The 25082-nt window shown below is 40.2% G+C and overlaps 1 protein-coding gene across 1 annotated transcript in view; it reads right to left on the bottom strand.

Annotated features, from left to right (window-relative positions):
• LOC117509961 (sperm-tail PG-rich repeat-containing protein 2-like) overlaps positions 1-8388 on the bottom strand; it is a 54125-nt gene extending 45737 nt beyond the window's left edge. Inside the window, exons 1-2 of the mRNA XM_034169569.1 lie at positions 8359-8388; positions 5887-6051 (exon numbers count right to left, since the gene is read on the bottom strand). Coding sequence (XP_034025460.1) covers positions 5887-6051; positions 8359-8388 — 195 coding nt within the window. The remainder of the gene's footprint in view (positions 1-5886; positions 6052-8358) is intronic.
• Between the last annotated feature and the right edge of the window lie 16694 nt (positions 8389-25082).

Here is a 25082-nt window from a genome sequence, read left to right as displayed (position 1 = left end):
ATACGCCGGTCCAGAGCATCCCAAACATGCTCAATGGGTGACATGTCTGGTGAGTATGCCGGCCATGCAAGAACTGGGACATTTTCAGCTTCCAAGAATTGTGTACAGATCCTTGCAACATGGGGTCGTGCATTATCCTGCTGCAACATGAGGTGACGTTCTTGGATGTATGGCACAACAATGGGCCTCAGGATCTCGTCACGGTATCTCTGTGCATTCAAAATGCCATCAATAAAATGCACCTGTGTTCTTTGTCCATAACAGATGCCTGCCCATACCATAACCCCACCGCCACCATGGGCCACTCGATCCACAACATTGACATCAGAAAACCGCTCACCCACATGATGCCACACACGCTGTCTGCCATCTGCCCTGAACAGTGTGAACCGGCGAATGTGAGCATTTGCCCACTCAAGTCGGTTACGACGACGAACTGGAGTCAGGTCGAGACCCCGATGAGGACGACAAGCATGCAGATGAGCTTCCCTGAGAAGGTTTGTGACAGTTTGTGCAGAAATTCTTTGGTTATGCAAACCGATTGTTTCAGCAGCTGTCCGAGTGGCTGGTCTCAGATGATCTGGGAGGTGAACATGCTGGATGTGGAGGTCCTGGGCTGGTGTGGTTACACGTGGTCTGCGGTTGTGAGGCTGGTTGGATGTACTGCCAAATTCTCTGAAATGCCTTTGGAGACGGCTTATGGTAGAGAAATGAACATTCAATACACTAGCAACAGCTCTGGTTGACATTCCTACTATCAGCATGCCAACTGCACACTCCCTCAAATCTTGCGACATCTGTGGCATTGTGCTGTGTGATAAAACTGCACCTTTCAGAGTGGCCTTTTATTGTGGGCAGTCTAAGGCACACCTGTGCACTAATCATGGTGTCTAATCAGGATCTTGATATGGCACACCTGTGAGGTGGGATGGATTATCTCAGCAAAGGAGAAGTGCTCACTATCACAGATTTAGACTGGTTGTGAACAATATTTGAGGGAAATGGTGATATTGTGTATGTGGAAAAAGTTTTAGATCTTTGAGTTCATCTCATACAAAATGGGAGCAAAACCAAAAGTGTTGCGTTTATATTTTGTTGAGCATATGTCCAGCGTGATTGCTTCCACTGCTGTGTGAGAGTGATGTGATATCACACCTCTCACGTGCTCGCACTGTATTCATGCGCATGCACACAAGCGTGCACGAAACCATTGTCGCGGGATTGTGCACACAGATCAATATTCAGGTTCTGCAGTAGAAAGATACGACATAACGATGTAAAACCAAGATCAGGAAGACAGTATTTAGTTTCAGCTTGTGAATTAAATATCAGATTGCAACATCTTGATCAGTCGGATCATTCTGGATCAGTATGTTATTATTGTATTGTGTTGTGGAATCCGGATCAAGGTAAAGTCTAGGTCATGATGTGAATCACATATGTTTTATTTTTAGTCCTCGTCAACCCTTGGTGGAAATCAGAAATCTCCAGTTGCTCTTGTTTAAGTTGCCATCAGAGCCAGGGTTTCCTGTTAAAATATAACATTGTGCAAAATGCTACTTCAGTGAAACTTCAATGAAATAAATTACAGTCTGAGTCGTTATCATGCAATCTGCCACTGAAGATGACAGGAATTCTGCTATACCCACTGTGACGGCTGACACCGACATGTGAAAGCAGTTTGCTGTCCTTGCCGCTGTAGTGCCACCACAGCAGAGAGGACACTGTGGGCACATGGATGTGGCAAGGAAGTTTGATGTCATGATCCCTGAGCTAGGTGAGTTCTGGCAGCATTTGTGTTCAGTCCTTGGCGAATCCCACTCAGCCCAACAGAAAACAATCACATTCAGAAAAAAAAACTATCCAGCTTGATCCAGATTGGGCCCCAATCTCGCTCAAGGCAGATTACCAATTCCAGTCTGAATGGAGTCTAATTCTCTAACTGAGAAAGCAAATTTATTTGCAAAGACCTCACAGACAAGGAAAAGCACCCTCTGATCATTCCTTCTGGCAGCCACGTCGCCGCACTTCTCGTAAGACACTTCCATGAACATTCAGCCCATCAGGGAAGACACATTACGGAGGGAGCTGTCCGCGGTGCTGGTTTATGGATAATTGGAGGTAAACCACTCATATCTTCTATTATTATATTCTATTATTGTACATAACTGTGTCACCTGCCGCAAATTGCAAGGTAAAATGCAAGTGCAGAAAATGGCAGATCTGCCTGCAGAACGGATAAACCCTGAACCTCCCTTTACTACTGTGGGTTTGGATGTGTTTGGTCCATGGACTATTGTCACATGTCGTACTAGAGGGGGTACAGCTCAGAGCAAAAGATGGGCTGTTCTCTTTACATGCATGTCAACCAGGGCCATACACATTGAACTGATTGAAACCATGTCCACAGACAGTTTTATAAATGCTTTAAGGAGATTTTTCTCCATTCATGGCCCAGCAAAGCTCTTGCGCTCAGACAGAGGGACTAATTTTGTAGGAGCTTGCAATGAATTGGGTCTAGACAAGGACAACACAGCAGTAGGAAAGTACCTCCAGGAAAAGGGGTGCTCATGGACATTCAACCCCCCACATGCGTCACATATGGGAGGATCCTGGGAACGTCTCATAGGAGTAGCTAGATGTATCCTAGATGCAATGTTGTTGAAACACACTCAGATGTGCCTCACTCATGAGGTTCTAAGCACGTTTATGGCTGAAGTAATGGCTATCATTAACGCAAGGCCTTGTTCCAATATCAACCGATCCAGACTGCCCAGCAATATTAACTCCAGCAACGCTACTCACACAAAAATCAAGTGCTGTCTCCGCCCCATCTGGAAACTTTTCCTCAGCACAGCTCTTTCAAAAGCAATGGAAACAAGTACAACATCTTGCAGATACGTTTTGGAAAAGGTGGAAAGGAGAATATTTGTCTACCTTACAGAAACGCATAAAATGGACTGACAACAAACCAAATGTTAAAGAAGGAGACATTGTACTGCTGAAGGATGCTCAAATAAGCAGGAACGAATGGCCCATGGGACTTGTAAAAACTCTGCCCAGCAGTGACAGTTTAAGTCCGCAAGGTGGAAGTGCGGATCATAAAAGAAGGGACTGCAAAGGTGTTCCTTAGACCCATCGCCGAGGTTATCGTTCCCCTTTCAGACATGGAGTAATATGTCTGATGACATGTAACATTGAAATGTTTTATTGCGTTATTTGGTACTTGTGGTGATATAATTTTATTATATCAAGGGGGGAGTGTCATGTCTATATGTTTAAGACAGTAATAATTTCACGTGGTTTAAATTTATGTTTATATTAATTGGGATTTGTGGAAGAGTTAAAAACTGGTTATAAATACATTGTATAATTTATGGTGGAAAAGTTCTGAAAATATGTTTAAGGGAAAACAAGGTGAGACATCGTCTCTAGAGAGGATCGTTTTAGTAGCAGCAGAGTGAGCACTCCTGTCTATCATGGACAATCTTTGTTGTTTTTCCTCTCAGTGCATGCAAACGTGGTTGAACAGCCTCATGGACACGCTGACTTGTTCTAAACACTTGAACCTTGGGAAATTTTCGTCTTTGTGAGTATTTACGTGTACAAAGCATCAAACTACTTATGTAGTGTTAACTTTCGAAGTTTTGGTTTTATTTGTGATATGGCCAGTACTTAATTGCCTGTAGTTTGCGTGTTCAGGCTAGTAATTGCGGTTTTCTTTCTGTTTGTTACAGTTACCACACATCACATCATACGTTTTGTTACATTTGTATGTGAACAAGAAAGCTTCACTAAAGCAAGAAAAAGCAAGCCTTGTGTACGGAGTTTTCTTTATGGTTCGCTGGCTGTCCAGCAACATACAGACACGTGTTTGTGAGGACAGCACAGTATTTAATGTATTTGTAAATGTTTTCTGCATTTGCTCATGCTGTCTTAATTTAAAAGTGTTGTGGCCCCTATCAACGTCTGTAAGAACCTCTCCATGACATTTAGATAGTAAACTTCACTGATAGATGATACCAATATTTACAGGTATCAATTTTGCAAATTTTCTTTGACATAACAGTGAACAAGAAGGTCCATTTTTCATGTACAAACAGCCACTCATCTAAAAATTGTAAGTCTGATGCAAGTACAGTTGTATGTAAACGTTTGTGCACACCTGATGATTTCCATGATTTTCCTTTATAAATCATTTGTTGTTTGGATCAGCAATTTCAGTTAAATATATCATATAGCAGAACTGATATTTGAGAAGTGAAATGAAGTTTATAGGATTTACAAAAAATGTGCAATAACTCTTTAAACAAAATTAGGCAGGTGCATAAATTTGGGCACCCAAACAGAAAAAAATGCATCAATATTTAGTAGATCCTCCTTTTGCAGAAATAACAGCCTCTAAATGCTTCCTATAGCTTCCAATGAGAGTCTGGATTTTGGTTGAAAGTATTTTGCACCATTCTTCTTTACAAAACATCTCAGGTTTGTTGGTTTCCGAGCATGGACAGCCCGCTTAAAATCACACCACAGATTTTCAATAACATTCAGGTCTGGGAACTGAGATGGCATTCCAGAACGTTGTACTTGTTCCTCTGCATGAATGCCTTAGTAGAATTTGAGCAGTGTTTAGAGTTGTTGTCTTGTTGAAAGATCCAGCCCTGGTGCAACTTCAACTTTATCACTGATTCTTGAACATTGTTCTCAAGAATCTGCTGATATTGACTGGAATTCATGTGACCCTCAACGTTAACAAGGTTCCCAGTACCTGCACTGGCCACACAGCCACACAGCATGATGGAACCACCTCCAAATTTTACTGTTGGTAGCAAGTATTTTTCTTGGAATGCTGTGTTCTTTTTCAGCCATGCATGCCGCCCCTTGTTATGTCCAAATAACTCAATTTTAGTTTCATCAGTCCACAGCACCTTATTCCAAATGAAGCTGGCTTGTCCAAATGTGCTTTAGCATACCTCAAGCGACTCTGTTTGTGGTGTGTATGCAGAAAATGCTTCCTCTGCATACAGCATCATACAGCATCTGTTTGTGCAAGTGTGCTGTATAGTTGAACGATGCACAGAGACACTATCTGCAGCAAGATCATGTTGTAGGTCTTTGGAGCAGGTCTGTGGGTTGACTATGACTGTTCTCACCATCCTTCGCTTCAGCTTGTCTGAGATTTTTCTTAGCCTGCCACTTCAGGCCTTAACTAGTACTGTGCCTGTGGTCTTCCATTTCCTCACTATGTTCCTCAAAGTGGAAACTGACAGCTGAAATCTCTGAGATAGCTTTTTGTATCCTTCCCCTAAACATGATGTTGAACAATCTTTGTTTTCAGGTCATTCGAGAGATATTTAGAGGCTCCCATGTTGCCACTCATTAGAAGAGATGCAAAGAGGACAAATATTTGCAAATGGCCACCTTAAATACCCTTTCTCATGATTGAATTCACCTGTGTAAGGAGGTCAAAGGTCAGTGAGCTTACCAAACTAATTTTGTGTTCCAATAATTAGTACTAAATGTATTCAAATCAATAAAATGACAAGCGTGCCCAAATTTATGCACCTGCCTAATTTTGTTTAAATAATTATTGCACACTTTCTGTAAATACTAGAAACTTTATTTCACTTCTCAAATATCAGTGTGGTTTGTCTGCTATATGATATATTTAACTGAAATTTCTGATCCAGACAACCAATGATTTATAAAGGAAAATCATGAAAATTATCATGGGTGCCCAAACTTTTGCATACAACTGTAACATTTGAGCAAATTTATACCAACAACATAATGGACTGGAAAGGTTAATAACAGTGCACTGCCAGTCACTATTGACAGTAAAATTGCCTGTTTACTTTGCCCTCACTGCTTCCCCCTAAAGCCTACCATTTTCTTGCAGAGCCTTCCAGCCTGTCTTCCATCAGCCAGAGCGGCCTTAATGTTTCCTGAGGCAAGCAGCACGTTGTAGGCCCCGGGGCCTGGAACCTCTGACACTACCTCTTCAAAACGCCTGGAGCGGTTCTGAAGACTGTGTCCACCGTGAATGTTTAGCTGAAAGAGTGAAGTTTTGAGACAACAAGGAGAAAGAGGGAGAATGAGTCTATGATCAATATTTTTTTAGTTGTAAACATGTGGACAACATTTTTGGTACTCCAATATTTTAAGTACACATTTTAATATACGTACAGTCAGAAATAAATGCAAACAAAGCAATTTGTTTAATTGAAGCATTTTAAAAAATGTCCAAAGTATTTGGCAACAAGAACAAAACTAAAAGCTTTTTTATGGTGAAACCAAAAATGCTGACATGCACGCTTTCATGAATTGGGGAGCACAGTCTCGTTTGAGAGTGGGTGCTAAAGGGGTAAAATATGATGCATATGATGTAATTTCTCTACTCCAGGGGGGACCAACCACAGCATTTTCAATGGGTTTTTGGGCAAATTACAGGCAAACAAAAGTGAAAATGCAAAGAAAAAGTGATGATGCAGTGGGAAAGTGGACATGAATTGCGGTTTGCTTATGACCCAGAGCACAAACGTGTCAAGGCGGTTTTGCAGGCGACAGAACGTAGCTACTCTGGTTAGCTGTGTAGGCTAACACTTACGGACACGACATCTCCCATTTGCCTCATCTTCCCTTCTCCAGTGGGAACCGAAAAAAACACTTTTCACAACTGCTTCGGTGTTTGCAGCCAAAAACAAAACAGTACACCATTTTTCCCGTGTGAGGTTATGCTGTGTATACGAGGTCTGTCAATAAAGTATAGGTCCTTTTTATTTTTTCAAAAACTATATGGATTTCATTCATATGTTTTCACGTCAGACATGCTTGAACCCTCGTGCGCATGCGTGAGTTTTTCCACGCCTGTCGGTGACGTCATTCGCCTGTGAGCACTCCTTGTGGGAGGAGTCGTCCAGCCCGTCGTCGGAATTCCTTTGCTGAGAAGTTGCTGAGAGACTGGTGCTTTGTTTGATCAAAATTTTTTTCAAAACCTGTGAGACACATCGAAGTGGACACGGTTCGAAAAATTAAGCTGGTTTTCAGTGAAAATTTTAAACGGCTGATGAGAGATTTTGAGGTGATACTGTCGCTTTAAGGACTTCCCACGGTGCGAGATGTCACGCAGCGCTCTCAGGCGCCGTCGTCAGCCTGTTTCAAGCTGAAAACCTCCACATTTCAGGCTCTGTTGATCCAGGACGTCGTGAGTGAACAGAGAAGTTTCAGAAGAAATCAGTTTCAGCATTTTATCCGGATATTCAACCGTTAAAGGAGATTTTTTTTTAATGAAAGATGTGCGGAGGGATTGCAGCGTTGGCTCGCAGCCGCCGCGACGCTCCGCCACAGGAAAAACACCTCCGTTGGAAGCCTTAAGGACAAGTTGGAACATGTCCAGCTGTTAAACAATTTCTCATATACTCACTCCACTGAAAGCCATCAAAAGCCGCCTGGATTTTACAAATGGTTATCAACATGGAGGTGTTTTTCTTGTGCCGCCGCAACCACGCCAGCTGCGTCCCGATGCGCGGACCCGTCCGCACGTCTTTCATTAAAAAAATCTCCTTTAACAGTGGAATATCCGGATAAAATGCTGAAACCGACTTCTTCTGAAACTTCTCTGTTCTCTCACGATGTCCTGGATCAACAGAGCCTGAAATGTGGAGGTTTTCAGCTTGAAACAGGCTGACGACGGCGCCTGAGAGCGCTGCGCGATGTCTCGCACCGTGGGAAGTCCTTAAAGTGACAGTATCACCTCAAAATCTCTCATCAGCCGTTAAAATTTTCACTGAAAAACCAGCTTAATTTTTCGAACCGTGTCCACTTCGATGTGTCTCACAGGTTTAGAAAAAATTTTGATCAAACAAAGCGTCAGTCTCTCAGCAACTTCTCAGACAAAGGAATTCCGACGACGGGCTGGATGACTTCTCCCACAAGGAGTGCTCACAGGCGGATGACGTCACCGACAGGCGTGGAAAAACTCACGCATGCGCACGAGGGTTCAAGCATGTCTGACGTAAAAACATATGAATGAAATCCATATAGTTTTTGAAAAAAATAAAAAGGACCTATACTTTATTGACAGCCCTCGTATATTACACAATGGAGTGGCTGTCCCCATAAGTGGTCAAATCCCGCAATATCGTGCAGGGTTCAAACAAGACTGTGGTGCCTATTTACAGTAAACCATCACTTCTACAGCCAGTTTTCTTTAGACAAGGCAGGGGTGATACATGAACATTTCCAAGACACTGATATATCTTGGACATCATTTAAATCAATCTTTAAGAATACAAACAGTATGGTGCTGTATGGTAATCTGTCTGGAGGAGGCAGTTTTGAAAAACTGAGTGACCATACCATGTGTCTGTGATAGGAGAAATTGTTCATAGTAACTTCTGTCTGTCCACTCACAGTCTCATAGTGAAGTGGAGAAGGAGAGGATTTAATACAACCTTCTGGCAAACTGTAGGTTAACATTTTCTTTTTGAGAAAATCCTTCTCCATCCCACTCCACCATGAAGCTGTATAACTGGTGATGCAACAGTTAAAAGTTCGTACATGTCAACCCCTTTGAGGGTCCACCTGTATAACCAAGTGAGAAATAAAATTGACACAAAATCCTTATAACCTCCAAATCACACGAAAATCAGTTTTATTACAGTACACACAACTTTATAGCGGTATCACATACCTGGGTTTTTGTCCACATATTATGTGTTGCCACAATGACATTAAAGTCAGGATCATTAGTATTCCTCCACAGTTGAATTTCAAACAATAGAGATATAGTATTCATGCGTCAAGCTGCATTTTATAGAACTGAATGTGTCAAATTTAGTTATTTTTACACAAACAAGAACTGTGTGTCACTAGTGGAAATACATTAATAAAATGAAAAATAAATTGAATATAATGAACAAAATAAAACATACCTCAGAACTTCATCAAGTGTATCGAAAATCGCCTCGCCAGTGCCGATGTTGCAGACTGGCATGTCGATGATCCTTGACTTCACCCCTGTGTTTATTAGGGATGGGTATTGATAAGATTTGATCGATATCGATACCCATTATCGATTCCCTTATCGATACCTCTTGTGAATTTTTTGCGTGCTAAAAGTAGGCTTTACAGGTTTCTATGTCAGCAGGTCAAAGAGCTTTTTCTTATCGTGCACCTGCTCTGTGGAATGGTCTTCCTGTGACCATGAGACAGTCGGAATCCGTGGACATTTAAGTCAAGACTTAAAGGCTATTTTTATTCTCTTTCTATGAATAGTTTTTATTTTTTTAATCTGTTTTATTCTTTTACTTCTGTTTTTAATTCTGTATTTGAATTTTTTATTTTTTATTCATTTATTTAAATTTTTTATGTTGAACTGTTCTATGTGAGGCACCTTGAAACGGATTTTGTTGTGATTTGGCGCTTTATAAGCTGATTAAATTGAAATTGAACATTTTATTGAGTCTTAAAGTAAATAAATATGAAATTGGTCACTGGATCCTTAAACTCTGGACCTAAATAAACTCTACATGGTGGATCCTTGATCTCTGGACATAAATAGGAATAAACAAAATCTGTAGTTATTGTCAAAAGCATTTCCTTTTAGACATTATTGGCATAAATGTCTATCCATACATGACCTGAGCATGTCAGGATGTAATTTATAGAGAATACAGCATGTCTCATTTTGGGAGGAAAAACATTTTAGTGGATTGTAGTTTCTTATCTGTAATACAGCGTTTGTAAGTGGTTCATTTTATTTAAAGCAGCAATTCATTTGAAGTTATTAATTCCAACCGGACTCTGTCTCAGCAGTGTTTGGAGCTGTGCCAACGGAATGGAGGACGATTCTCATTTCTTGACTACAACAAGATAAGAGTCCCAGTTAGTGACTTTAATCCACACAAAAGTGACTCACTGTATTTTAATGGTGTTGAGAGGGGTTAAGAAGCAGACTTGCCGTTTCTGAAGAGCAGCGAATCAAAGAACCAACGAACTAGTGGATCGAAGCATTGCTTCAATGGCTCACGCTTCAAAGTGAGTCGCGCTGCAGAAACGGTTGATTACAGAGCTGCTGCAGACCAAACCTGAATATCCGTAAGACTTTATTTGTACGTCCGCATGACCAGGCTTGGGGAGTAACGGAATACATGTAACGGCATTACGTAATTAGATACCAAAAAAAAGGTAACTGTATTCCGCTACAGTTACATAAAAAAAGATGTATTCAGATTACAAGTATACGAGGTCTGTCCATAAGTATAGGTCCTTTTTATTTTTTTCAAATAGAGCCTGAAATGTGGAGGTTTTCAGCTTGAAACAGGCTGATGACGCCGCCTGAGAGCGCTGAGCGACGTCTCGCACCGTGGGAAGTCCTTAAAGCGACAGTATCACCTCAAAATCTCTCATCAGCCGTTAAAATTTTCACTGAAAACCAGCTTAATTTTTCGAATCATGTCCACTTCGATGTGTCTCACAGGTTTAGAAAAAAATTTGATCAAACAAAAGCGCCAGTCTCTCAGCAACTTCTCAGACAAAGGAATTCCGACGAGGGCTGGACGACTCCCCCACAAGGAGTGCTCACAGGCGAATGACGTCACCGACAGGCATGGAAAAACTCACGCATGCGCACGAGGGTTCAAGCATGACTGACGTAAAAACATATGAATGAAATCCATATAGTTTTTGAAAAAAATAAAAAGGACCTATACTTTATGGACAGCCCTCGTATTTAGTAAAAATGGGGATTAGTTCGCGGGATTACAATTTTAATACATTTTATGATATTATCTGTATTTTTTTTTTCTTTGAAGCAAAAACGTCCCTTCATGGACAGCGACATGACGTCTCCTAACCGGGCAAAATATTGATGAAGTACACGGATGTTAATGCATTTTCAATGGAGATTCGCAACTGAACACACTAGAAAAATGCTTGCAAAATACGTACTAAAATGCCATTTTGACCTGGATATCGAGCCAGTAAAATTAAATTACATTAAATTATGTCAGGAAAGTATTAAACTTACTCTGACACACACACATTCCCAATATTAGTGTTGAAAGTTACACGGATCTGCGTTGTTAAGCTACGCTGCTAGGCAGAGCTGCTGCTGTGTTCAACGCAGCGCGGCTCCTAAAACCATTAGAATACATTTATTATGTATATATATTTTTACACAATTATCCTTTATTGACCGAGTTTCATTCATGAAGTCAGTGGTGTGGGTACACATCTCTGTGTGGGTGTGACTATGAGCGGCACAGCGCGGGTCATTATAATCTCATTATTTTAAGGTGCAAATTAAAAAAAAATCTCCAGTCTTGTCGAACAATTTTAATCACTAACGACAAGTATTTTAACTAGACATTGGTCTAGCAGTGGAAAATATCAACTAGACATAAGTGAAGAGTTAATGGTCCGTGTCATCGGGCGACACAGGTACAGGAGACATACAGCTGTTTATCATCCAAATATTACGGACAAAGTGACAAGAAGAACCAAAACCACTTACTTATGAAAGGAATATTGTCTCCCTTGTTCCTCCGTTTGTGGCTTTGCCAACATGCGCAGCTTTCCGGCATATTCCACCTGTTTCTTGAACTTCTATGCACGCAAATCACTAACTTGCCTGGAATTAAAATGGCGATCACGCCTCCTTACTGACAGTATTTACTTAAGGGTTTTCATTTTGCTGTTGTTCTTATTTTGAAAGTTCAATAAGTGGACTGATATGTTAAACATGGTGCGAATGTTATGTGAAAGACTAAAGTAAGATAATTTTATGTTTACTGAACAAGTAGCACACTTTTTTTGTTTTGTATATTGTTCTGAAAGCCACTTATAATTACAAATTCATCCACACAACGCCTGAGTTTTCATTATTCTTCATTTGTTTGGCATTTTTTGTTGAAAATTTAGCAGGTGAACACTGAGTGTGTTTAAAACAATATTGTGGTGCTCTTAATTCATAATGTGAAGTAAAACAGCATGCCATGTAAAAGAAACAGTTTTATTTTTGCTTAATAAACTGTTCTATGTGGTCAAGACTATTTATATTTAGTTTTTTGTCTGTATTAGCATATTTGATATTGGAGTAATCCAGAACTAATTGAAAGTAATCAAATTACATTACTTTAATATTATGGTACTTGGATTACGTTACGGACTACATTTTTCAACAGGTAACTGTATCGGAATACATTTTTAAAGTAACCCTCCCAACCCTGCGTATGACTCTGAAACTCGGAAAAATCTGTATAATTTACGGACAGTCCTTATAGGTTGACATGTATGAAAGTTACACTGTGCTCAGTTTCTCCAGTAAAAACCACAGAGGCCTATAACATCTTCAAAGCTGTCATGGGTGTCCTTGTGGCTTTCCTCACTCATGTCCTCCTTGTGCGGTCACTCAGTTTTTCAGAACTACCTTGTCCAGCCAGATTTACCAGTACCATACTGTTTGTATTTCTTAACAGTCATGCAAATGATGTTCAAGACATAATCAGTGATTTGGAAATGTTCACATATCCACCCCTTGACTTGTCTAAAGAAAACTGGCAATAAAAGTGATTTACTGTGAATTCATCAAAGGGTGCCGATGTATATTTTTGCTTGTGTGTATTTGCCTCAACAGGTTGTTTTCCTTTTTACATGTTGTTATAATGTATTAGTTATTTTAAATGTGATATTACATATTTCTTTTCTAGAGCTCAAGCTCCCATATTGACAGTGACTCCACACAGATTTGTGGCTTGGTTTACAGCTCATTACTCAGAACAGGTCTGAGCACGGTACAATGAAAGTCAGCGATGACTTTATAGCTACTGAATCTGCTCAGGCCCAGAGATCTTTTTATGGCAGTGATTGATTGGAAAATGCAATACCTTGACAGGTGAGGAATCATAGTCTCCAGGTCCTGGCAGCTCCTCACCAGACTGACTGAAGACTAAATCTCTGCTGGACAAAGAAAGGAATGGAGCATAGCCACCTGGAAAAGAAGATTACATTTCTTATTTAATATTGCATTTTATGATTATAGCAGCAGTATAGACCAGGTCAAAAGAATCACTAAAAGCGTAATATTGCCATAACATTCTTATCATTAATGACGAGTGCATGTAAGCTGCTGATCTGAAGTGTAATTTTAAAAACTAATAATATAGTCATGATAATATAGGTGCGTCTCTAAATCTAACGAAAGAGCAACAGAAAACAATCGGACTCAAAAATGATAGACTTAAATGAGCACCTTTCACACAGTGCCAACTGAATTAAAAGTTAAAGACCCCACTATGCATAGCTGATATGTACTGAATTCAACAGAAAGTGTTTCTGTAGCCTGTGGCTGTTTAGTCTAAAGAGGTCTGTGAGATAGAGGTGGGCGGGTCGATCCTAATATCGATAATATCGATACCAACACTGGTATTGATATTAAACGATCCTCGTGTAAAAAGATTGATACTCAAGCTTTTTTTCCTTCCGCACGCAATGACTGCTGCGCACGCAGATTAATCAAAGTCTACTCTCTGTCTGTAAGAGCAGCGCTGCACTGTGTCACACAACACGGAGCAGCCACCCTTGTATTGTGGTTTGTCAGCCCTCTACCTCAGGAGATTTTGTTTTAAGTTGTGTTGAGTGATTTTTTAAACAAAAATGTTGATTGTGATAATAAAGTATTTTGTTGTCACGTACAATGTTTGGTGAATTCCTATCCTATGTCTTTTGGATCCTTTGAATCTATGAAGCTTAAACATGAAAAGGTATCGATATCGGTGACACTGGGCCTGTATTTACTTGGTATCGGATCAATACCAAAATTCCCAGTATCGCCCACCTCTACTGTGAGATTTCTGAGGGTAAAGTACTATTGTCTGCAGATAGCCTCAAATATAAACACAGTCATTTTAATAATGTATTCTCTGATAGGTCGTGTATTTCTCAAATTAGCTTAATGTTGATTTTTTTTTTTTTTTTTTCCTGCCCTCCTACCTGGCAGCTTGTTGTTGTACTGGATGACGTCATAGGACCCGGGGCCCACTTTAGCCGAGGTGCTGCTTTTTGTCGTGAAGATGACTCTTGGAGAACGTCCGTACATAACGGTATAACCAAGCTCTCCACAAACATCAGAGTACAATAAGAATAGACTTTAAAAAATTATGCTGTTGAAACTGAAATTAAAACTTCCGCGGTGTTCAGTGCTGCACCGTCACTTGCCTGCTGTGTTTTGTGAGTGCACCGTTGCCTGGATACCATATACATATACATTACACAGCACAATTAAACAAAGCGACTTAAATTTAAAACAAAAGACTGTCATCAGAAAAAAATTACGTTAAAAACTGATATTCCATCACAATGGTTATATATTACATAAACTTTATAATTGTGTGTTAGTGTCATACAGCTCTAGAATTTGTGTCGACAAAATGCAGCCCAATGCTGCCATCTAGTGGTAGAATAAAACGTCAGTCAGACTGTTCCTTGTGATTAAAATAATAAGTTTATATAATTGATTAAACGTTTCGGTGGCACAGCCACTGTTTGTCAGAAAAAATATCTCTTACCTCCTCTGATTGTGTTGTGCCACTCTTGTTGTCCCTTATTATTTGCAGTTTTGTCCTACTTTTAGCCCGAGTCATAGTTTAAAATGGAATGTTGTCACCCCCCAGTTACGTTAAAAGGCCGTTTAATAAACGTCTACGCCCACCGTTGAAAAGATGTTCATACAATTGTAGTGGTATTTTTAACCTGTACAATGAGTAGCTAGCAAAGCACGTCGACATTCTTAGTGCTGGCAATAAAAACCGTGTTGAAAAATGGTCTAAATGCGAACGTTTATTCGCAAACTATAAACTTTCACTTTTAAACCGTTTCGTCTATTCAGTGTTAAAAATTTCCCCTTTGGAAGTCTAATTAATCCAGCACATAGACCGACTTTCATGTAATGATGGAAGCGCTCACATAGTCCATTAGCCTGGGGGGTGATACGATGTGGTCCGGTGAAGCTTCACCCCCAGGCTGTCAGCGATCGTGTTCCTAGTTCTGACATGAACTGTGATCCTCTGTCTGAAGAGAGGTCCGCCAGGGTTCCAAAATGAGCAACCCATGTACCAATGAAACCACCCGGGTCACGTCAGTGGTTGATGCGGACATCAGCGGTACTGCCTATGGCCAACCGGGTGGTCCTATCCACCATGGTGAGGAGGTGCGTAAATCCTGAGGAGGAGGAAGGGGGTCCCATGAGGTCCACATTAATGTGGTTTGTATTTCTTAATAATTGATGTAAATAAAATCCAAGATGTATTCATTGACTTTCATGTTTCCATCCCCTGACTTTGAAGAAACCTAATAAAATTAAAATAATAATAATAAAATTGATAAAATAAATCAATAAAATTGATCAATAAAATTGATTATTATTTACAGGTATTATCAAGTTTTAGAGATTTACTTTCAGTTTGAATTTGAGGAAGATAATTTTAGAAAATTTTATTCTTTATATTTTTTTCTATTTCTTGCATATGAAATGGAATAAACAAATTAAAATGTGTGAAATTCCAAGTGTTCCAATACTTTTGAATGAGTGTGGTATTATTACTGTTTGTTTAAGAGTGTTTAATTTTCACTGTTGCTTGCACTTTGCGTGAAACCATAGTCATATCGTATATCATACTGGTAACATGAGATACGATAATGTTTGGAAAGTGTAGGAACACGGACCCACAACATGGGGCGCAAATGAACGGACAATGGAGAAAGTCAAATCACAAAGTTTTACTGTTGTGAATTCACACACAAACACAACAGATTACAAATACAGCAGTAAACCGAATTCCAAAGGTGTCGTGTGGGCAGGCTCGACGATAGGAGACGTCTGTCGAGTCGAACCGGAACCACCCGATTTCCTCTGCCACCGAACCCCGGGGATACTGGAGCCGCCAAGTCCCGAACCCCAGGTGGCCACTGCCTCCCGCTCGTCGAATCCGGTACTGCTGGCAAGGAACAGAAACAGTCAGGTGTGGTGCGGCTGCACCCATCACACACAGGGTGGAAACCACCCTCACCCTCTTGTCAGGAAAATACAGGTGAGTGCAGGAATGTGAGTACTTATCCAAAATACAGTCTCCTGCTGTCTTTTCTCTTTCTGTGTAAAGGAAAAATGTATTTAATGGTCAAAAGATAATCCGTTAGGCTGGATACGTTACCCTCCTTGGTAGAGCGATATCTCGGCAATGAGGTGGAGATGCCGTCCTGCTGATATACCTCCCTGTTGATTGATATCAGCTGTCTCGTCTCAGGTGATGGGTAACAGCTGTCACCCTGGCTGCTCCTGTGAGGCGGCAGCGCCCTCTGGTGCCTGGAGCCCGCACTCCAGACAGGGCGCCCTCTGGTGGTGGTGGGCCAGCAGTACCTCCTCTTCAGCGGCCCACACAACACGATAATTTGGCTCTATTGTACAGCCCTTCTGTCAACTAGCTGAAAACTTTGAATATTAATTACATCTACATTTAAAAATGCTTAAAGTGGAAGGGGGTTAAGAGGGCTGTAATTAGGGGGGGTCTTGTGGGGTGGAGCTCCCCCCCCAGAAGCTGCAAGGCAAAAAAAGAAAAATACTTAAAAAGGTAGAAGTTTTAGCCATGCTAATGCTCCCCCTGAAGCATTTGCTCCCAAAAAAAAATCTTAAGGACCTAAATGACATGGTGAGATGCTGAAGAGCTTCACTCATTCATGTCTGCGACATGTACATATTACATTTATTAATTTCTACATTCAGTATAAACCGTCTCCTGTTCTGTAGAATTTGTTGGACTCTTTAATCATCAGTCGATCATCAAAACGAATCCTTGGAGATTCGTGGTCAGTTTTAGAGAGTTGTCAGATGTTTTATATCAGCAGTTGCTGAAAGTCCACGATTGTGTCCTTGACTACTTAGTGAGAGTAGTCAAGGACATTTATTTAGTCTTAATGCAATGTTTGGTCCTCCAAGACTGAGCAGATTGGCACGGACCGTCAACTATGTTGACGCGTGGGGGCAGCAGTGAGCTAGTCTGACTAAAAAATCACATGGCAAAACGTGCTGCTTTTCAGGACTATCGAAAATCTGATAACTCCTGAAGGCAGATTCCATAAATTGACGCTTATGTTGCAAAACCAACAATTGAATGCTGCACCGTCCCGGGCTATATAATAGCTGTTAGACTATTAATCCGGCATTCTAAAAGTGTCGAGTCATATGTCATTGCTTTTTGCCAGTTATCTGATCTGTTTTGTTTATATAGTTTATTGGCACAAAAAACGGGAGTATTCGCTATCAGGTTCATTCATGATCGACGGCTGTTTATTTGTTAAAATGCATACATGTAAATCACTGCTAGCAAAACCCTCAACCCGACGAGATGTTGAAGTCAATATTCCGACAGTCCTTGAAGGTATCGTCCGCTCTTGGCTCCACCATCACGGTGTCTTTTTCCCCCGCCACACTGAGGTGCACTTTGAGGCAGCTATTGGACTCATTTACGTCCATATTTCGGCTTGACATCACGGTATTTTTGACGCAATGAAGACAATCAGGTCGGTGGCGGTGTTCTTGGTGCTTTTGGTGTCTCTGCTGTGCGTAGCTGAATCTGCCAGGAGTCGAACCAACAACCAGAACAGCTTCCGACGGGCAGCTAACGGTGTCTACCAGACTCTGAGCAGCGTGTTCGGCGAGGACAACATTAGAGCCTTACATAAGGTGAGTGTGGTCTGTTTGACCTGTGGATGTCCTACAGTCTGACGGTGTATGAGAGCATGAAGAGGAGGCGTGTGGGCCTCGGCGGCGATGTGACGGATGCCATTTTGAAGGTTTTATCAGAATGGGCCCTTTTTTGTTGGCTGTTATAGGTTCTCTCATAAAGTTTCCTCATAAAGTGTTTCCTGCATGTAACTGGAAAAATATCAGATGTCGAGCCACACTCGTGATGTTCACTATCAAACTGCAGTGCTGCTGATGCACGTTCGGTTTTTTGTCATTACCCATAATGCAACGTATCGCTACGCAACAGTGCTTGGCGCGCGAAGTCATTGGAAGAGTTCCGGTTTGTGGTTTCATCTATGGCCATCGCTAATGTTTCACATTGTTCAGGAAGATCCCTAAAGTTTAGGGGGTTGTCAGACAGGCAACTCACAATGATCAATAATCTTTTGTATTTTGTGCGGGTCCTCAAAGGAATTGGAATTCTTACATGTGTGCGGATTAACGGAAACATGCCTTAAAGAGTAACGAATAAACAAGTGGAATGCAGATTTTTATTATTTTAATTTTTTTTTTTTTCTAGCTGTTTTTAAAGAACAGACTCACTGAAAACTGTATAAACATAAAAAGCTTAGTAGTTCTGGTTGGTCGTCACATGTTTCACACATGTAATTGCGTGCATGCACAGAATGGATTTGGGAGGTGGAACAGATCTGGTACGTACAGGCCCAGAGGTGAGACTTACCACATTTCCAGACAGAAACAAGCCCCCAAAAAAACGATGGGGCCTCATAGTCTGTTTCGAACACGCTTATCCTGCAGTCAGACAAATGTAAGCACTCATATTTCATCTATTCTGGCAGCTGTGTCCAGCCACTCTCTTATTGAAGCCAATTGTCACACAGCCGAAAATCGTCCAGACCAGTTACAACCTTTTATCTGACATCGGGTGGGCTTTACAGAGTGAGAGACCATTGGCTTACGTAAATTACTACAGCTAGGCTAAGATAGCTCAATGGATCAGTAAAAATGTGGCTTATATGTATACAGTGCATAATTATTGGGCAAGTGTATATTCTGACCTTAACATGTCTATGCATATTCCCCATCTCCAAGCTATAGAAACCTTGGTGCTTATTGGATTTAAACATTTTCGAGTGTTATGTACAGGGTTGGGAGGGTTACTTTAAAAATGTATTCCAATACAGTTACTAGTTACCTATTGAAAAATGTAATCAGTAACGTAATCCAAGTACCATAATGTTAAAGTAATGTAATTTGATTACTTTCAATTACTTCTGGATTACTCCAATATCAAATATGCTAATACAGACAAAAGAAACTAAATATAAATAGTCTTAACTACATAGTACAGTTTATTAAGTAAAAATAAAACTGTTTCTTTTACATGGCATGCTATGTTTTATTTCACATTTTGAATTAAGAGCGCCACAATATTGTTTTAAACACACCCAGTGTTCACCTGCTAGATTTTCAACAAAAAAATGCCAACAAATGAAGGATAATGAAAACTCAGGTGTTATGCAGATGAATTTGTAATTAAAAGTGGCTTGCAGAACAATATACAAAAAAAAAAAAAAGTCTACTACTTGTTCAGTAAATTCACACCATGTTTAACATATCAGTCCACTTATTGAACTTTCAAAATAAGAACAGCATAATGAAAACCATTAAGTAAATAGTCAGTAAGGAGGCGTGATCGCCATTTTAATTCCGGGCAAGTTAGTGATTTGCGCACATAGAAGTTCAAGAAACAGGTGGAATATGCCGGAAAGCTGCGCATGTTGGCAAAGCCACAAATGGAGGAACAAGGGAGACAATATTTCCTTCCATAAGTAAGTGGTTTTGGTTCTTCTTGTCACTTTGTCCGTGATATTTGGTTGATAAACAGCTGTATGTCTCCTGCTGTACCTGTGTCGCCCGATGACACAGACCATTAACTCTTCACTTATGTCTAGTTGATATTTTCCACTGCTAGACCAATGTCTAGTTAAAATACTTATTGTTAGTGATTAAAATTGTTCCACACATAGAGATGTGTACCCACACCACTGACTTCATGAATGAAACTCGGTCAATAAAGGATAATTGTGTAAAAATATAATATACAGTGGTCCCTCGTTTATCGCGAGAGTTACGTTCTAAAAATAGCCCGCAATAAGCGAAAAGTAGTCCGCGTTATTTTTTTACAATTATTATAGACGTTTTAAGGCTGTAAAACCCCTCACTACACACTTTATTCACTTTTCTCAAACAGGCATTAACATTTTCTCACTTTTCTCTCATGTGTAAACATTCTCAAAGTTCAAACCTTAGTAGAAAAATAAAACCAACCTGTGTTCAGGACCAAACATTTGTTTGAGAAATAAAAATAGAACGTTTTCCTACAAATAATTATGATGGCTTTTAGAACTAACAAATTTAATTTTAACTATCAACCTACGAGGTTTGACACATAAGAAATTATTAATAGTGACTGACCAGTATTTCACAGTTCCTCTGATCACGCCTCTTCATCCTGGCGCCCCGCCGCTGTCGCGCCTTTTTCCACTGAGCCACACCTCGGTGCAGGTGTCTTTTTCCGAGTGAAGAACACAGTTACGGGTAGTTGTTGGCTCTCTTTTTTTCTTCTGGGCGAGAAGATTCTTATAAACAGACACACAGAACACAATGCGCGTACTCTCCCTTCGCGGTGCCGCGACTGGCCTGCTTGGTGAGGACGCAGAACACAATGCGCTGTAAAAAAAAAAAAAAAAGCATGCAAAACTGCGAGGCCGCGAAAGGTGAACCGCGTTAAAGCGAGGGACCACTGTATATATAAATGTATTGTAATGGTTTTAGGAGCTGCAGCAGGACGCCTGACCTCAGCAGCTTGAACAGCGCAGATCCGTGTAACTTTCAATACTAATATTTGGGAATGTGTGTGTCAGAGTAAGTTTAATACTTGCCTGACATAATTTAATGTAATTTAATTTTATTGTCTCAATATCCAGGTCAAAATGGCATTTTTTAACACGTATTTTGCGAGCATTTTTCTGAGTGTGTCCAGTCGCGGATCTCCATTGAAAATGCATTAACATCCGGGTACTTCATCAATATTTTGCCCGGTTAGGAGACGTCATGTCGCTGTTCATGAAGGGACATTTCGTTTCAAATAAAAAAAAAATATTATATACAGATAATATAAAATGCATTAAAATTGTAATCCTGCGAAGTAATCCCCATTTTTATTAAATATACCTGTAATCTGAATACGTCTTTTTTTCTGTAACTGTAGCAAAATACAGTTACCTTTTTTTTTGTATCTTAATTACATAATGCCGTTACATGTATTCCGTTACTCCCCAAGCCTGGTTATTTATTTGTGTAATAAGGGAGGGTATGGCATGAAGTGATTAATACATGAATCAAGGTGTGCATAATTATTAGGCAGTTTCTTTGCTTCAGGCAAAATGGGCCAAAAAAGCAATTTAAAACCTTCAAAAATCAAAAAATGCAAGCTGCTTTTCAGAGGGATGTAGCACTCTTAAAATAGCTAAGCTATTGAGGTGGGATTACTGAACAGCCAAGCGTGGGGTTTAGTTTTTTTGTTTGTTTGTTTTTTTTTTGAAAATTAGAGCTCCTAGCGCAATTCTATTGTATTTGCATTAATAGTAAATGCCCACCAGGTGGAGATAGTGCTCCATGTCAAGAACCTTAAGTACAGGCTGCTGTGGGACACTACGGTGACCTGTTGCCAGTGGTGGGCACAGCTAACCAATCAGCTAACTGAAAAGTTATCTTTTTTTAACGCTAAACCAATAAACTGCCTAAAAACGTATCGGAAGCTATAGATAAGTGATAACTTTCAATTTTGCCTCAAACACGCTCTTAGGTACTAAGAAGCTGATTTTGAGTTTAGACACTGCCAAAGCTTCTGATAGAATCAGTAGCGATCACAAACACAAACAGCCATTGGGCCAGCACTTGTCTTTGTGTACTCTGCTCCCTGCTGTAGGAGAACATCATTTACCCTGACATAATACAGTGGTCCAGTGATGAGGTAGAGGTCTTAAAATGGAAAGCAGGTTTGAATTATGGTTTTGCTTTATAAATAAAATTATTCTGGATAGAATAACTACATTAATGTAAACTCTTAAAATGTACAAAGTGATATATAACACATCTGTTAATTTTAAAATAATGCACTAATTCTGAAGATTTGAACATTAACACACAGAAGCCCAAAGGGATTATGGGTAAACTATGAACCAATAAAGGAATAAATAAGGGAAAAAAAAAAAAATTTCCAGTGTGTTGTCTTCATCTTCCCTGGGTTTTTTGACTCTCACACATGGAGCGAGTTGCTGTGCTCCATTTGGTGTGGAAAGCTGACAAACATTGCCAGTGGTGCCGTCCCTGGGTTCACAACATCCTCATGAGACGTTCCCAATTTGGGGAGTTTCATTATTTGCTGCAGCTTCTGCAGCAAATAACTGGAGCTGCAGGAGCTCCAGTTTGATGACCTCCTGTCCCGTTCACGCGCGCACATGTAAACAAAGTAAAGAAAAAAAACTGGCTGCCACTGCGGTTCCTTGCTCTCTCTCCCCTCAAACTCTGTCATTGTGTTATAAACCAGTCACCATTTGTTTTATTATACATCTGTGTAGTTTAGGGCTGCCACAACTAGTCACGACTACGTCGACTATTGAAACCTTCAACGACTAATTTATTAGTTGACGAGTCGTTTATTTTATTTAAGTCTGTTTTTGCCTCACTTCATAGTTTTAGGCAGCGAGCCGTCCTGCTGTCATTTGGACGTTCAAACTTGGATAAGATGGCCAATTAAAACAGTGGCCGTCTTGTTCAAAGCAGTCTAAAATGCGCAGTTTACCGACAGAGGTGTGTGTGTGTGTGTGTGTGTGTCAACTGAACGGAGGCACGAGATGTTAGGTCAGGGTTGGGCAACGAGGGCCGAGACACTGCATGTTTTCCTTGCAACCAATCACCTCAGCAGGTGGGTTGCTGATGAGCTTCTCCCTTGAACATAAACACCTGGTTGTCAATGAAATCACCTGCTGAAACACCTGATTAATGAAATCACCTGCTGAGATGATTGGTAGCAAGGAAAACCTGCAGTGCTTCTGCCCTTCATGGCACATGATTGCCCACCCCTGCGTTAGGTTCTGCTGAGAACCATCAGTGCATGTGAGACAGCGAGCATGGAGCAGAGCGAGAGGATTTTAACCCAAGTGAACATGTTAAAAAAAACAAAAAAAAAAAAAACGTGGAGCTGCCTTTACTCTCTGAACTTTCTCTACCCGTGCGGTTTTGATGGCACCGACCTGTTCACACCATGTGCATGTCGTATACTGAATTTATGAGCTCATGAGATGAAATAAACAGTTATACGAGTACATCCTTAAAAAATGAGACTATATAAATGAACTGAGCAAAAATTACACATACACGGGTTAAAAATAAAACCCTGCTGTGTAGGAGCTGTACAGTGATGTTCAGAGGCACAGGTCACAAAAAGCAGGTGAGAACTCTGAACTTTAATAGCTATTATTCCCAGATGTATTTATTTATTCAATCTTAAGCTTAATGTAGTGTTCAAGCACAAAACGTGACTGATGAGGAGAAAGAAAAATGACTTCATCACACTAAAATGAACTGGAGTCAGAATAAAAATACAAGCTACTGATTTTTGTTATTTTTCAAAGTTATTATAAGCTGCAGCTATATGTTTTATTCATTTCAAAGTGAGTTACCTCTTATTTTATTCTGATTTATGTATACAAAAATATGGGGAGTCAAATCAGCCTGCTTTGTTCTGTTTAGTTCTGTTTTGTTCTGTTCAGTTTATATCATATAAGTTTTCCTGCACATGTCCGTGTTTTTTTTTTTTTCTTTCCTTCTTTATAAGAGTTTGGTGTTTGCATTTGCTCCACAAAGTTTTACAACACAGTAAAATGTTGTCACACTTTTCTTTATGGCAGTTCTGTAATTTCAGAAATGCAACAGAAACAACCACAAATCAGAAAAAGTTTGGAATATATGTAAAATGAAGATTAACAATAAAAATGTTGCACTATTCCCAGTTTCTCCACCCACAGAAGCCAAATGTTTTTCCAGAGTTGTGTCTTGGTGGCTTCCCTCACTTGTCTCCTTCCAGCATGGACGTTTAGTTTTTGAGAACTGCCTACCTGACACAGATTTACTATAAAGTACCACACTGTTTGTATTTCTGAATGATTGATGTAAATGAAGTCTAAGAAATAGTCACTGATTTGGAAATGTTCATGGTTTCATCCCCTGACGTTTCTCGGAAAATTATTCAGGCCTTAATTTAGGAATTTACGTATGATCCGACTAGTTGACTAATCGCAGAAATAATCGTTGACTAGCCGACTATCAAAATAGTCATTTGTGGCAGCCCTAGTGTAGTTAATAAAATTATCTTCACGGACGATTCGTTCGCACTCGCATGTGGAAAAAAAAACTGTCTGCTGCTGCTGCTCTCCCCTCAAACTCTCCCCAGAGAGGAAGAGTCTGACACATCAGAGGAGGAGTTTTAAGGTTGATATAAGACTGACTTTTGGTTGTGCAAGTAACTTTTTTTGGTGCAAGTAATTTTTTTGTTACTAGCACCAGTGCAAGTAGGTTAAAAAAAATGTATTTCGACCCCTGCCTTTTGAATGCTTGAATAACGATGTCAGTCGCACAAAGAACTCAAATAATAGTGAAAACGTATTCGGTGCGGTGTCATAACACATCAATCAGTCGCTCCGTGAGGCGTCATGACATCAAGCTTGGTTCACATGGCAAGATAATTAGGCCGATATCGGACCCAATCTTCCCCTTCCGACAATCTTAAGGACACCCCAACAATCGTGATGACACTAAATCTAATCTTATCAGATATTCCTGCAATGTGTGGTGTGTTAAGAAGGACGTGAGGAGCTAAATGTGACATGCAGCTAATCAGAAAGCGAGGTGTGTGACCTGGGAATGTTTGTGTGTGAAAACTGTTTGTGTATGTTGTTTTTGCCATGTGGCTGGCACGACACACTGTACAACTAAACCTGTCAGATCTATGATTTTTTTTATCTCCACGTGTGTGGTCTCTCAGGTTTTGGAAACCTACTTTAAAATTACCTAATTTTAAAATCCTGCGGTCGACAACACTGTGATATAACCAGTCGCCAGTAGATGGCAGTGTTCTATGCATTTTGACGCCGGTTATATCACACGGCCTGAATCACAATTTAACAAGACTTTTCGGCTTTGAGAAGCAACCTGGGCTTCATCTGGCATTTTTACATAAAACAAACACAATAAC

This window comes from Thalassophryne amazonica, chromosome 5, assembly GCF_902500255.1.
Source record: "Thalassophryne amazonica chromosome 5, fThaAma1.1, whole genome shotgun sequence".
Classification (NCBI taxonomy): domain Eukaryota; kingdom Metazoa; phylum Chordata; class Actinopteri; order Batrachoidiformes; family Batrachoididae; genus Thalassophryne; species Thalassophryne amazonica.
Note: the sequence above shows the minus strand (reverse complement) of the source record. Positions and strands in the feature narration are given on the sequence as shown.